Below are 15,719 nucleotides of genomic sequence, written 5' to 3'. Positions count from 1 at the left end.
GGGGGTTCTTTTCTTTTCTCTTACTTTTGCTCGTAATATTTTAAATTATACAATTATTTATGTTTCCCCTTTTTTTTTTTGATAATCGTTATAAACGCTATGTGTGAGAAAAATATGTAATTAAATGTACTTATGTATTGTAAATATACTACCTACGAAGTAAGAATTTGGTTGAATTTTTTCTTTTTCATTCACATTCACAAAACATATTTTAAGACTATAAAGTTTGGATACAAATTTCGATATTTGGTGCTCTCTTACAAAATTATTATGTGGTCGTAGTAGAACTTACTTTTGAGTGTAACTAAATATCAATTTGGTATAATGCGCATAGTATAATGATACTAATATGTAATATGTACTAAGAAAAGTGGTTGCAAAAGCAATAAAGATGAAATTGCGATAGCAATATGTATTACGTGCACGTATATTACTTTCGTCTTGTTGTTCGAAAGATATTGCCCGCAATAGTGAGTCATATGTATAGATATATATATATATATATATATTGTATTTGAATGATATAAGAAAAGAAAGTTTAAATCTTCTAGCCAATTCGTGCATAAATTTTTTTCTAACCCACGGTTGAGCTCCAAAAATGGATCGTTAAAACGTTTCACGTGATAAGGACGGCTTATTATCAATAAAATTTATAGAGCTAACTTCAAACATTTTAAAGCGACAAAATATATTATTAAAATGATATAAAAAAAAGGATGTATGCCCTTTGCTGTAAAGCTAACAATTTCAAGTATTCAATAATAAAATTTGATGATTTGACTAGCTTTATACAGTCATAGGTTATATTCCTAGTCACATTTGCATGGGTGTGGGTAAGTTTTATGACCAAAATTTTTTTGTAGGGTAATTATTTTGAAGTTCATACATGGCTGGTACTTACATGGCCGCCAGAGTACGTACCGTGGGCCTCTGCCGGCGTGGTTACTGGTGATGTTGATTTTGCTGGTGAAATTGACGCTGTTGTTAGTTGTGGTGCGCGGTCTTGGGCGCGCTGTGTTGGTACTGTTGGTGGTTGTTGCGCTCTGGTCCGAGGTGATCGAGTGAACCTGGTGGCAATAAAACTTCGTGTTGACTTTTACGACCTGTATGACTTGGTGCTAATTGGGCGTTCGTTGTATTATGCTGCAGCGTACTGCTGGCCCTGGAGGCGATGGTGCCGGACGCTGTTCCAAAGGTGGTAGTGTACTTCGTAGACGTAGAGAAAGGGGTTTATCTTTGGATACCAAGGGTTCTCATCACAATTAGTTTAGTGCCGTCTGAATCCGAATCGGAATCACTAGTACTTTCCTAACTAGGTGTGACTGTGAAACGCCGACCTACTCCAACTGGATATTCTATACGTTGAGTTTGTGCCAACACAACACAACCGTTGTAATGTTTATTACCACCCAAAATAGACGAGTAGAAAAAAAAGGTTTGTCGGAATGGACTTTGCGCTATCGACTCTTCCTAGTTTCCGGGCATTTACCTGTTTATTCTTTTAGTAGTTGGGTTAAGGAATCGGCCTGCGATTCCTCGTTGCAGTCTTTTGGTTCATCAACAATACTTACTTGAATATGTGCACAGCGGGCGAGGGTGTTTTGCGATTAGTTGAGTATAGTTGGGGATGCGCAGTTGATGTGAGCAATAAAGTTACTGAAGCAGTATCGGTGCTTGACGCCTTGGCTGTAGACGTTGTGCCAATAGATGTTACACGATCCTTTTGTATAATCGCAGGGCCGCAAAAAATTAGGCTGAAGCAAATCCAAATCTTTCCCCCAAATTCCGAGAATTAACGGAAGAAACACATGTTCTGTTATTCTAAGCTTCCATAAATTTAGTGACTTTCAAACGACCTTCTCGTTTGTATAACGGCTTCTTCGAGAGTTTTTTTTTCCTTTCTTTTCTTCTCTCAATGTCTATTTTGGTTTTTCTTTCGCAGGAAACTCATGGCAAATTTTTCCTAGTGATCGCCGAATTTTTCTTTTCTTTGTTTCGATACTTTTGTATCGCAAGTTTCGCCCCATCACCAGTCACTAGGTGTGTTCGCACGAAAACGCTCCCAAGTGGACCGTAACCGTAGACCATAACAGCAGACCGTAACAAAAATTAAAATTCAACAGACTTCTAAGTCAAGTTAAGTGTTGCTAAGTTTTAAGTAATCAGTAACATGCAATGTTCATTTAACAGAACTGTAAGTGACAGCTCTCAAGTCAAGTCAAGTATATGCTAAGTATGAGTAATGGGCCCTTTAAACTTTATATGAACTGCTAAGCGTCAAACTTTATTTACTCTTCTGAAATTTCTGCGCATAAAATTAGTACTACAAATTTCAATATGCGTATAATTAGATGCAACGGAAATATGTGTCTATGTTTCACCTCTTCACTAATTCTATGTTTCACCTCTAAAAATGAGGTATGTCCACTACCCTTCAAAAAACGCGAGTACTCTATAAATAATGTAAGGAATACTCCTTTGGGAGTATAGGACTGCTCCAAATCTAATCTGTATTCATACAAAAAATGTGCTCTAATTAACATTGCGATGTCCTAGGAGAGGATAGGTGATCCCACTCTCGCTTTGTTTGTGAGTATTCCATAGAGTACATACGTGAGAGTACCTTCCAAAGTACTGTCACTGTAGTACTCCATGGAGCACCCACAGAGGATCATATGCCAAAGTACTAAAGAGGAATTGTGTCGGAAAGAATTATCGAAGAGAATTTAATTGAAAATGAAAGTAAATGAAGAGCGGCAATATAACTTTCATATTTTATACTACGAATATTCTTATGTTATTTAGCATTTGCGTGAATAAAGAAACTAATATAATACGCATACGAATACGTGAAAAAGAAACTAATGTAATATGTATACATAAAACCAGTGCGCTGTTGCATTTTATCAGAGTTGCCAAAGTAAAATTTTATTATTAGTTATTTGCATGCAATATTTTACTTTTGGCAACTAATTTCGATCGTCATCGCGTCGTGATCACTGTCGTTAAAAACGAGCAATGATCTTCTGATGGTGGTCCGCAAACGCATTGCAAAGGAGTATTGTTAGAGTACTCCAACATGAAGAAAATGGAACACGTAATCCAACAATTTTTGCAGGGTATTCATCGCAACCGATTCAGCACTATGGCCACCAGAAGTTTGTGTCTGTGCTTTCGGTACAACATGTTCTGCAGCTAGTTGCCACTAGATGGGTCTCCTAAGCATTATTTAATTGAGGAAACGCGTTTTTTTTTAGGCGGAAATGTAAACATATATACGTGTAAAAAACAACACGGCTGTTATTGTTGCTGTGCGAAATTTATTTAGACGCCTTTTCCAGGCAAAACGGTTTGTTGCTAATTATTGGTAACTCCTCTTTTGGAGTTGCATATCATATTCACATACGGCAATTTTTTCTAATACCTATATGACATTAATTTATTTTGTCTTGTAATACAAGCTAGAAAAACTGACGAAACTTTATCGGGATTTCAAAATACAAAAACAATTTCTACCGTGAGAAAGCGAGACCACTGCTCCCCCAAAATTAGTGAGTTTGACATGTATTTGTTTATGTTTTAAATTTTATTTTTACATTCACATTTTTAACAATAAATACAATGCAATAACACGGGAAAATTATTTCGGTCTCTGGTGGCTTACTTTTTTCACAAGAAAGTTGATTTTAGTTGTGTTTTTATGCATAAAATTTTGAACTAAAAAACTTTCATTTGTCAGAAAAAAAATAAAGAAAAAACGGCCGAATGTCAAAAAAACCTTACGAAATACCAACTAAATAAATGTAAGGCGCGATAACCTCCGAAGGGATCTAAGGCCGAGCTTTTCTTCCAATTTGCGTCGTGCTCCTCTTGCTTTTCCCTACAAATTGGTAGATCCCATGTTTTATGAAGACTCCGAACGGCATCTGCAAGGCAGATAAGTTTTCACTAAGAGCTTTATATGGCAGAAATACGCTCGGAGCGCTTGCCAGATATTGCCGAGGGTCAACCCCGCTTAGAAAAATTTTCTTCTAATTGAAAAACCTTATTTCTATAGTTCTCTAAAAATTGTTAAAAAAATTGAGAGAAAACGAAGTAACAACGGTGCAAGATGTAATTATAGAAATTGATAAAGAAGGCTTTACTAAGATCCTTGCTGCTGAGCATATAAACATTGGATGGGAAAGATTGAGAGTGTATGATGCGATAAGCGTACTGATGTGCTACAAATGCAAAGGATTCAATCATAGAGCCTCAGACTGCAAAAACGATGAAGCGTGCCATAAATGTCATGGGAAACATAGCTCCAAAACATGTAATGAAACTTCAGTAAAGAAGTGCTTAAATTGCACGAAGGCAAAAGAAAAGTTGAATTTACAAATAGACATTAATCATGATACATTTGACAGAGTGTCCTTGTTATGTAAATAAGTTACAAATAAAAAAACGAAGACTCGGGTATTAGCAATTAAAAGATAATGAAGATATTAATTTAAAAGTAAAAAATAAGGAACAAAATAAGAATAAAACATATATAAAATGTATATACCTCAATACCAATAGCATTACGGCCAACAAAAATGAAGTACAAAGAATGATTGAAGAAGAAATGCCAAATATTATTTTATGTGCCGAGACCCATACCACATTGAATATAAGTGAATCAGAAATAAATATAGTTGGCTGAAATCATATTAGATGTGATTCACATAGCTGACATACAGCTGGTGTCCTAATATATACTCATAAAGCGATCGAATGTAAAGTAGTTTACAATAACAGTATAAATAACAACTTATGGTGTATTGTGATAAAAACGCTCAATAATACGATTAAATGGCAAATTGGTTTAGTTTACCACTCTCCAAATTCAAGTGATGCTGAGTTTATAAAATATATCGGGGAGATACTGGAAGAATATTTTAGTGAAAATGAAAATAATGTCGTAATTGGCGACTTTAACATAAATGTAAATCTTCAGTCAACATACACAAACCAGCTATCCCATACATTCGACACAACGTCAATGCACCAACTAATTAATTTCAATACAAGAGTAACTGAAACGTCGCAAACTAGAATAGACCTACTTTATAGTAACAGTGATGAAATTGAAATAAAAAATATGGAAAACCAAAGAATATCTGACCACGAAACCATCTGCTTCAATCTGCCTGTTCAAAAAAGGCATACAATGAAAATATACGAACTTCGCGTGTGTTGGAATAACTATACAAAAGAAAATCTAATAGCTCTACTTAGAAATTACAACTTCATGGAAGCTAATTATTTTGACATAGGACTTAAAGTTCAAGCAATAAATTCTAAGAGAAATGAGTACAAATAAAATTAGTAAATAAGTGGTATGACCGCGAACTAACTGAACTTAACAAATTAAAATATGAGCTTTTCAAGCTTGCGAAAAATACAAATGAATGGGACAATTATAATCATACAAAACAGCACTATAAGAAATTAATTAAAATAAAAAACAAACAATTTATGGAAAATAAAATAGCGGCAAATTACAATAATCAAAGACTAATGTGGAAATGTCTAAAAGATGCCATAAACTTGAACAGTGACGCATCGCAAATAAAACGCATCGTTATAAATAATATGATCATTGAACAAGACTATGAAATTGCAAGCCAACTAAACCTTTACTTCGTCGAGAGCATAAGAACAATTTGCAATAATATTCAATCAACTACACCAGATGAAACCCCAGAGGATAGTATTAGAAATGTATTTAAATTTAAACAAATAAACGTGGAGCAGCTCATGAGAACAAGTGCGACTTTAAAAAATAAGTACGGAGGAAAAAAACTGGTATCTGAAGGTGTATTTAAAGACAGTATGGAATACTTAGGATACGCATATACGTGTATTATCAATGAAAGCTTTAAAAAAGGTGTCTTCCTGACAAGTAGGAAAATCTCAACAGTTGTACCAGTTGAAAAAGTCAAAGGGACGGAAAAACCGGAGGAAATACGGCCCATTAATACGTTGCCCAGCGATGAAAAAATTATAGAGAAAATCGTGAAGGACCAGCTTCTAGGGTACCTGAACAATCAGAAAATTATAATACATGAGCAATCGGGCTTCAGGTCTACACACTCTTGTGAAACAGCCCTAAACTTGGTAATAACGGAATGGAAAGAAGCCATGTCAAAAAAACTAATAACAGTTTCGGTCTTCCTAGACCTAAAAAGAGCATTCGAAACAATTGACAGGGTTATCTTGTTGAGAAAGCTAAAAAGAATAGGAGTACGAAATACGGCTCTTGATTGGTTTAAAAGCTACCTTACTGGAAGAAAACAAAAAATAGTAATCAGAAATGCACAGTCGCCCGAAATTGATATTGAAATAGGTCTACCGCAAGGATCTGTACTTGCAGCAATTTTGTTCATTATTTACATAAACGATATTAAAAAGTGTCTTAGCCATTGCAACATACGACTTTTCGCAGATGATGCATTATTGACAATAAGCTGTCCAACGGAGATAGAAGCTGTGTCCAAAATGCAAACGGATTTTGGTGCTATATATAAGTGGTGGTGCCAAAATAAGTTAAAACTAAATATTGAAAAAACAAAATGGATGATCATGATGAGAAAAATAACAGAAGGCAATATTACCCTAAAAATGGCAAATAGTACTATACAAAGAGTTGATGAAATGAAATACCTAGGTGTAATAATTGATGAGAAACTCAAGTTCGATGGGCATCTGAAATATATAGAAGCAAAAATATCAAAAAAAAAATTGGATTTATGTTCCGAACGTGCAAGCACTTGAGCAAATATTACAAAATAATGGTCTATAGGTCTATTGTAGAACCGCACTTCATATATTGCCCTACAACTTTATTTACGTAACCTGACTCGAGCAATACAAAACTACAGGTGAAGCAAAATAAAGCTATGCGGTTCATCCTCAAAAAACGATATAACACTCCAATACATGAAATGCTTAATAGCCTAAATTGACTGAGTGTAAAACAACTCACTGTTTATTACACTTTAAAATTTATACATAATATAAAACTAGGTAAGCTGCCGACATATTTGAACGACCGCGTGTTATATAATAATGAGGTCCATGCTTATCAAAAGAGAAATAGAAACAATTTTCATTTGCCAGCTGTAAGATCGGAATTCGACAAAAAAAAATATATATTACGATGGAATAAGAGAATACAACGAGCTACCAAATGATATAAAACAATGTCGAAATAGCAATCAATTTAAGAAATTATTGTTCAACTACTGCAAAACAATGCCTTTTAGACAATTTAATGATGTAAACACAAAAATCAATTGCAATAACATAAAGAGATCTCATTGATGTAATTTTAGAAATTTAAGAAATTAAGTCTACAAGACTGTAAATAAATAAAATAAATAAATAAAAATTTGATGTTGCTTTGCCCGGGGTGTGAACCCAGGGCATACGGTGTGGTAGGCGGGGCACGCTACCATCACACCACGGTGGCCGCCAAATGTACCAACTGGCTCGTTTTTTAATAAACTAGGTTGTATTTTTCTTGTAATTTGTTAGTTTTTTGAAATATAGTTTACACATTTACACTAGTAAAGAAATCGTATTAGCAGGGAGGGCCTTCTATTTTTATCGGACGATTACGACCGACATCGCGTGATAAAAATGCTTTAAGCGTACCCTAATATACAAAACAGTACTCAACAGTGGGTTCTGAAAGTAGTCGGCTGATCAACAGTTGTGTTTGCTGAAATCGTCATTGGAAACAAGGCGGTTGGATTGGGATAAGTCGATAATAGCGGGCACATCTCAATTTTCACGAAGCCAAATACTTATACGACATCTGTCATTCAACGCTAGAAGTGTGAAAATTTTGCAAAATCTTACAGGGCGTATTTTAATATTTTTGGAGCGCTTTTAATAATAGAAAATGTCTGACAGCGAGTCCGATTCAGGTTCAAGTAGCGCCACAAGCTCGTCAGATTCAAGTTCTTCAAGCTCAAACCATACGGGAAGCAGTGCAACGGAATCTAGTGCAGAGAAAGAATTAGCTTCAACTGAATATGGTCAGCAAACTACAACAGCAACTGCTGCTCAAAGTGTTGGTTACGCTGCTAAATCAACCTCAGACGATTGCTTACCTGCAAATCTTGACACAAAACAAAATAAACATATTGATAAAGATCGGATTGATACACGTCCTGAGGTTTCCACTGACAGCGAAAATCTGGGGAGTAGAAGTTTCGGATATGAGCATCCGGATGAATCAAATAAATCTAGAATAAATGATGAATTGGAGGAATATGAGTTGCGGGGTCATTCTAAATCTGGGGAATATGAAAAAATTCCAGATAAACAAGAAAAAGGATCACTTAATTGCTTGAAAGACGATATCAAAGACAAGAGTGGTGGTGATAAATCTCCAAAAGGAACTTGCCAAAAAGAAAATGACAGCTCGCAGCAGGTTTGTCTTAATTTATTGACTAGTCGTCTAAATTTTGCGTTTAAATACATCTTATATTTTTAGACTAACTCAAGCCCAGCTATCGAACCGAGGCCCTTAAATGAAGCAAAGAAAGAAAATAAGGGGACTGTATTAGAAGATAAAGTTACGTCGAGTTCAATGAAAGGAATTTCTGGGATTACAGATGTCCAACATGATACAATAATGCATAACGAAAAGAAAAAACAAGAAGATTCCTTTAACTTAGCTGCAATAAGCCAAGTTAAAGAAAATTCTTTCAAACATGGTAGTGATTATGATAAAGCTTCAAGTAGTATTTCTGAAATTGAAACCGTAAATTTACACCAGGTTTGTCCAAAATGCGCCTAAACGCCATATGTAATACTGCTAACCACATCTTTTCCATAATTACAGACGCCTACCTCACCTACTAGATCACAGTCGTCAAACAAGGCAGAAACAAGTAAGGAGCTAAATGACACAGATGCGAACCCATCTTCAAAATATATTGTGTCAATGAATACAGACAAAAATAATGAAAAGGAAAAACATGAGAGTGCATCGTGCCCTGTGCGACGACGCTCTCGTTCTAGATCCCGTGACCAAAGGACGCACCGTCGACGAAGTCGCTCTAGAAGTCACGTAAGAAATCGATCACGATCACGTCATAACAGACGATCGCGTCGATCAGAATCAATAACAAGACGACAACAAGAAAGAAAACGTCGCCACACAGAACGAGATCAACGTGAAGATGAAGATCATAACAAAAGGAGGCGTGAAGATAGTTCGGAAAATTCACCTGTACCACAAGCGGCACTTGCAGATGACAAAGACGGTACTACCAATACTGCAAGCAAGCATGTTAATAATGATAATGCTACTGTAAGTGTTCCGGAAGCAAAAATTAGCGAACGACAGCGTCGTACTGTAGATTTACTAACATCGCGAACTGGTGGTGCTTATATACCACCAGCTAAATTGCGGATGATGCAAGCAGAAATAACAGATAAATCATCTGCTGCATATCAGCGTATCGCTTGGGAAGCTCTAAAAAAATCCATTCATGGCTATATAAACAAAGTAAATGTAGATAATATTGCAATTATAACACGGGAACTTCTTAAAGAGAATATTGTACGTGGTCGTGGTTTACTTTGTCGTTCCATTATACAAGCACAAGCTGCTTCTCCCACCTTTACCCACGTATATGCAGCTCTTGTATCTATAATTAATTCAAAATTTCCGAATATTGGCGAATTGTTGTTGAAGCGTTTGGTTATACAGTTCAAACGCGCCTTTCGCCGCAATGACAAAGCGGTTTGTTTATCGTCATCACGTTTCATTGCCCATTTAGTAAATCAACGGGTAGCACATGAAATTCTTGCTTTGGAAATACTTACACTATTGGTAGAGACGCCAACAGATGATTCGGTAGAAGTGGCAATTGCTTTTCTAAAAGAGTGTGGCATGAAATTGACCGAGGTATCATCAAAAGGGATTGGTGCTATTTTTGAAATGCTGAAAAATATTCTGCACGAAGGCAAATTGGATAAACGTGTTCAATATATGATCGAAGTAGTATTTCAAGTGCGTAAAGATGGCTTCAAGGATCATCAATCGGTAATAGAATCATTGGAATTGGTTGAAGAGGATGATCAATTTACACATTTATTAATGTTGGATGAGGCTACAAATCCAGAGGACGTCTTGAGTAAGTAATACGAGTCCAAAGGTTTAGGAGAGTGTAACAAAATGAGCAGTGCTTGCTCAAATATGGTACTAGCGCAACTGCCACGGGAAGAGCCTTCAGTCTAGGGATTTAAGTAGCCTGCTACTACAGGTAGCCTAGGATGCTTCTCAGAATCTTCCGAGCCTGCCTCGAAGGTTCAAGGTGTCAAATAACTCATTCCCGTGGCAGTCGGATGTGTACGTCATGTCAAGCAAAGGGCTGCGCATATTTGAAATACTCTCCTTGACTTTCGATAAGTGGTTTGCGCCCCAAAAACAAAAACATTGTACACAACTTTCTCATCGTTTCAGACGTTTTTAAATTCGATGATCAATATGAAACAAATGAGGATAAATATAAAGGTCTAAGTAAAGAGATTTTGGGTAGTGACGCTAGTGGTAGTGACAACGGTTCTGGTTCTGGCAGTGACACTGACAGCGAATCTGGAGATTCTTCGGCATCAGCGAAGGGAGACCAGGATGATGATCAGGCAACAACCGGTGATATTATCGATAACACCGAAACTAATTTAATTGCGTTGAGGCGTACAATTTATCTAACCATAAATTCAAGTCTGGATTATGAAGAATGTGCACACAAACTGATGAAGATGCAACTGAAACCAGGCCAAGAGATCGAGCTTTGCCATATGTTCCTCGATTGCTGTGCAGAGCAACGTACTTATGAAAAGTTTTATGGGTTATTGGCTCAACGATTTTGCGCTATTAATAAAATGTATATTGAACCCTTCGAAGAGATATTCACAGATACTTATCAGACAACTCACCGCTTGGACACGAATCGTCTCCGCAACGTAAGTAAGTTTTTTGCACATTTACTATTCACGGATGCCATTGGTTGGGATGTGCTCGAATGTATTAAATTAAATGAAGATGACACCACATCGTCCAGCCGGATATTTATAAAAATACTCTTTCAGGAGTTGGCCGAATATATGGGGTTAGGGAAGCTGAATAGTAAATTGAAAGATGATGTTTTAACTGAGAGTTTAGCTGGTCTTTTTCCCAAAGATAATCCACGAAACACTCGTTTCGCTATTAACTTTTTCACATCGATAGGCTTGGGTGGTCTAACTGATGAACTTCGGCAGTTCTTGAAGAACGCGCCTAAGTCAGTACCGGCAATTAATGTTGAAATTTTGGCAAATAAGCCTGCGGTTATAAGTAGCTCTGCAAGTTCGTCTTCTTCTTCGTCATCTTCGTCTGAGGAATCATCAAGCTCAACGGAAAGCAGTTCGTCGTCAAGCGATACAACGAGTGAATCCAGTGATTCCGAGGGTGAACAAAGAAAGAGAAGGAAAAGGCACCAAAAGGACTATGGAAAGAAGCGCAACACTAAAAAGGTCAGTAGAAAGGAACACGACGTCAAGAAGAAGAATAAAACTAAAGAAGGTAAATCTAAAAGGAATATAAGTGGAAATAGTAAAGAGCCAAGCGATGAAAGTAGTGGCGTCGATAGCAGTAGTTATAATGATGGTGCGAAGCGTAAGAGTAATAAGCAAAAGAAAGTACAAAAACGCAAGGGTGCACATGCCGAGAAAACTAAAAAGTCTAGCAAAGAAAAAAAGGACGACAGCGAAAAGTTAAAAAACCAAAGGCGTAAGAACAACTCGGATGACGAAAGGAAGAAGCATGGCTTACAACGCGATTCTGACCCACATGAGCAACGTAGTCGGCGTAAGGATAACTCACCCGCAATAAAGCGTACCGAAAAGAGACAAAAGGGTGGGAGAAATTTTCGCGAAAAAACGCAAGATCGCGATATAAGTGCAAATCGAAAGGATCGCAAGGACCGTAAAGATCGAAAAGAGTGCACAAATCGCAACAATCGTACCGATAATGAGCACAGGGTTCAGCGTAGTCGCAGTAAAATTCGTGATAGAGACCGAAAGGGACGCAACCACTTTGAAAATAGTAGCATACGATCAACGAGAAAGACGTCAAAGGAACGTGGATAGCAACTAAGAAAACTATAATTTGTCTGATTATTTCAAAAAATTGTTAGTTATTATATGTATATAATTTAAATATACCTACATTTAATTTAAGGATATTTTAAATCAGTGTTTCAATGTACTAAAACAAATACTCAGAACTATATAAAATATCAAAAAACTATAGGTATAGCTGTGATTAAGAGAAATGTAAACTTGCAAAATTACAGGAATTTATAATTTTCAACATGAAATCAACATCGTTGTTTAACCGCGCTCCTAAAATAGGAAATTTTTATACTCAGCTGAGCAGAGCTCACAGAGTATATAAATTTTGTTAACGACATAAACTAATCGAGATATAGACTTCTATATATCAAAATGATCTGGGCGAAGAAATAAATTCATTTAGCCATGTCCGTCCGTCTGTCTGTCTGTCCGTTAACACGATAACTTGAGTAAATTTTGAGGTATCTTGATGAAATTTTGTATGTACGTTCCTGGGCACTCATCTCAGATCGCTATTTAAAATTAACGAAATCGGACCACAACACGCGCACTTTTTCGATATCGAAAATTTCGAAAAACCGAAAATGTGCGATAATTCATTACCAAAGACGGATAAAGCGATGAAACTTGTAGGTTGGTTGACCGTATGACGCAGATTAGAAAATTAGTAAAATTTTTGACAATGGGCGTGGCACCGCCTACTTTTAAAAGAAGGTAATTTAAAAGTTGTGCAAGCTGTAATTTGGCAGTCGTTGAAGATATCATGATGAAATTTGGCAGGAACGTTACTCCCACTATGTGTGTGCTAAATAAAAATTAGCAAGTCAAATTTTAACAAACAATTTAATATCTTTACAGTATATAATTAAATTATGTCAACATTCAACTCCAGCAATGATATGGTGCAACAAAATACAAAAATAAAAGGAAATTTCAAAATGGGCGTGGTTACGCCCTTTACCATTTAATTTGTCTAGAATACTTTTAATGCCATAAGTCGAACAAAAATTTACCAATCGTTGTGAAATTTGGTAGTTATCTAAGACGATAACTGTTTTCTATGAAAATGAGCGAAATCGGTTGAAGCCACGCCCAGTTCTTATATACAGTCGACCGTCTGTCCTTCCGCTCGGCCATTAACACGATAACTGGACCAAAAATCGATATAACTTTACTAAACTTAGTTCAGGTACTTATCTGAGCTCACTTTATCTTGGTATAGAAAATGGCCGAAATCCGACTATGATCATGCCCGATTTTTCGATATCAAAAATTACGAAAAATGAAAAAAATGTCATAATTCTATACCAAATATGAAAAAAGGGATGAAACATGGTAATTGGATTGGTTTATTAACGCAAAATATAGCTTTAGAAAAAACTTTGTAAAATGGTTGTGACACTTATCATATTAAGTAGAAGAAAATGAAAAAGTTCTGCAGGGCGAAATCAAAAGCCCTTGGAATTTTGGCAGGAATACTGTTCGCGGTATTACATATATAAATAAATTAGCGGTACCCGACAGATGATGTTCTGGGTCACCCTGGTCCACCTTTATGGCGATATCCCGAAAAGGCGTCCACCTATCGAACTAAACCCCACTCCCTTTTAAAATACTCATTAGCACCTTTCATTTGATACCCATATCGTACAAACATATTATAGAGTGACCTCTGGTCCACCTTTATGGCGATATCTCGAAAAGGCGTCCACCTATAGAACTAATGCCCACTCCCTTTTAAAATACTCATTAACACCGTTCATTTGATACCCATATCGTACAAACGCATTCTAGAGTTATCCCTGGTCCACCTTTATGGCGATATCTCGATAAGGCGTCCACCTATAGAACTAAGGCCCACTCCCTTTTAAATTACTCAGTAACACCTTTCATTTGATACCCATATCGTACAAACATATTATAGAGTCACCCCTGGTCCACCTTTATGGCGATATCTCGAACTAAGGCCCACTCCCTTTTAAAATACTCATTAACACCGTTCATTTGATATCCATATCGCACAAACGCTTTCTAGAGTCACCCCTGGTCCACCTTTATGGCGATATCTCGAAAAGGCTTCCACATATAGAACTAAGGCCCACTCCCTTTTAAAATACTCATTAACACCGTTCATTTGATATCCATATCGCACAAACGCTTTCTAGAGTCACCCCTGGTCCACCTTTATGGCGATATCTCGAAAAGGCGTCCACCTATAGAACTAAGGCCCACTCCCTTTTAAATTACTCTTTAACACCTCTCATTTGATACCCATTTCGTACAAACACATTATAGAGTCACCCCTGGTTCACCTTTATGGCGATATCTCGAAAAGGCGTCCACCTATAGAACTAAGCCCCACTCCCTTTTAAAGTACTCATTAACACCGTTCATGTGATACCCATATCGTGCACACACATTCTAGAGTCACCCCTGGTCCACCTTTATGTCGATATCTCGAAAAGGCGTCCACCTATAGAGCTAAGGCCCACTCCCTTTTAATTACTCATTAACACCTCTTATTTGATACCCATATCGTAAAAACACATTATAGACTCACCCCTGGTCCACCTTTATGGCGATATCTCGAACAGGCGTCCACCTATAGAACTAAGGCCCACTCCCTTATAAATTACTCATTAACACCTCTCATTTGATACCCATATTGTACAAACACATTATAGAGGCACCCCTGGTCCACCTTTATGGCGATATCTCGAAAAGGTGTCCACCTGTAGACCTAAGGTCCACTCCCTTTTAAATTACTTATTAACACCTTTCATTTGATACACATATTGTACAAACACATTATAGAGACACCCCTGGTCCACCTTTATGGCGATATCTCGAAAAGGCGTCCACCTATAGAACTAAGGCCCACTCCCTTTTAAATTACTCATTAACACCTTTCATTTGATACCCATATCGTACAAAAACATTATAGAGTCACACCTGGTCCACCTTTATGGCGATATCTCGAAAAGGCGTCCATCTATAGAACTAAGGCCCACTCCCTTTTAAAATACTATTAACACCTTTCATTTGATACACATATTGTACAAACACATTATAGAGACACCCCTGGTCCACCTTTATGGCGATATCTCGAAAAGGCGTCCACTTATAGAACTAAGGGCCACTCCCTTTTAAATTACTCATTAACACCTTTCATTTGATACCCATATCGTACAAACATATTATAGAGTCACCCCTGGTCCACCTTTATGGCGATATCTCGAAAAGACGTCCACCTATAGAACTAAGGCCCACTCCCTTTTAAAATACTATTAACACCTTTCATTTGATACACATATTGTACAAACACATTATAGAGACACCCCTGGTCCACCTTTATGGCGATATCCCGAAACGGCGTCCACCTATCGAACTAAAGCCCACTCCCTTTTAAAATACTCATTAGCACCTTTCATTTGATACCCATATCGTACAAACATATTATAGAGTCACCTCTGGTCCACCTTTATGGCGATATCTCGAAAAGGCGTCCACTTATAGAACTAAGGCCCACTCCCTTTTAAAAAACTCATTAACACCGT

The 15,719-nt window shown here is 36.9% G+C and overlaps 1 protein-coding gene across 1 annotated transcript; it reads left to right on the top strand.

Moving 5' to 3' along the window:
• Nucleotides 1-7,821: 7,821 nt before the first annotated feature.
• ncm (nucampholin) lies at nt 7,822-13,013 on the top strand. Its single transcript, XM_067767062.1, has 4 exons — nt 7,822-8,467; nt 8,531-8,815; nt 8,882-10,181; nt 10,511-13,013. The coding sequence occupies exons 1-4, from the start codon at nt 7,934-7,936 to the stop codon at nt 12,175-12,177; spliced, it is 3,786 nt and encodes a 1,261-aa protein (XP_067623163.1). The 5' UTR covers nt 7,822-7,933; the 3' UTR covers nt 12,178-13,013.
• The last annotated feature ends 2,706 nt before the right edge of the window (nt 13,014-15,719 follow it).

This window comes from Eurosta solidaginis, chromosome 2 (assembly GCF_040869045.1).
Source record: "Eurosta solidaginis isolate ZX-2024a chromosome 2, ASM4086904v1, whole genome shotgun sequence".
Lineage (NCBI taxonomy): Eukaryota > Metazoa > Arthropoda > Insecta > Diptera > Tephritidae > Eurosta > Eurosta solidaginis.
This window is presented reverse-complemented; position numbering and strand designations above follow the sequence as displayed.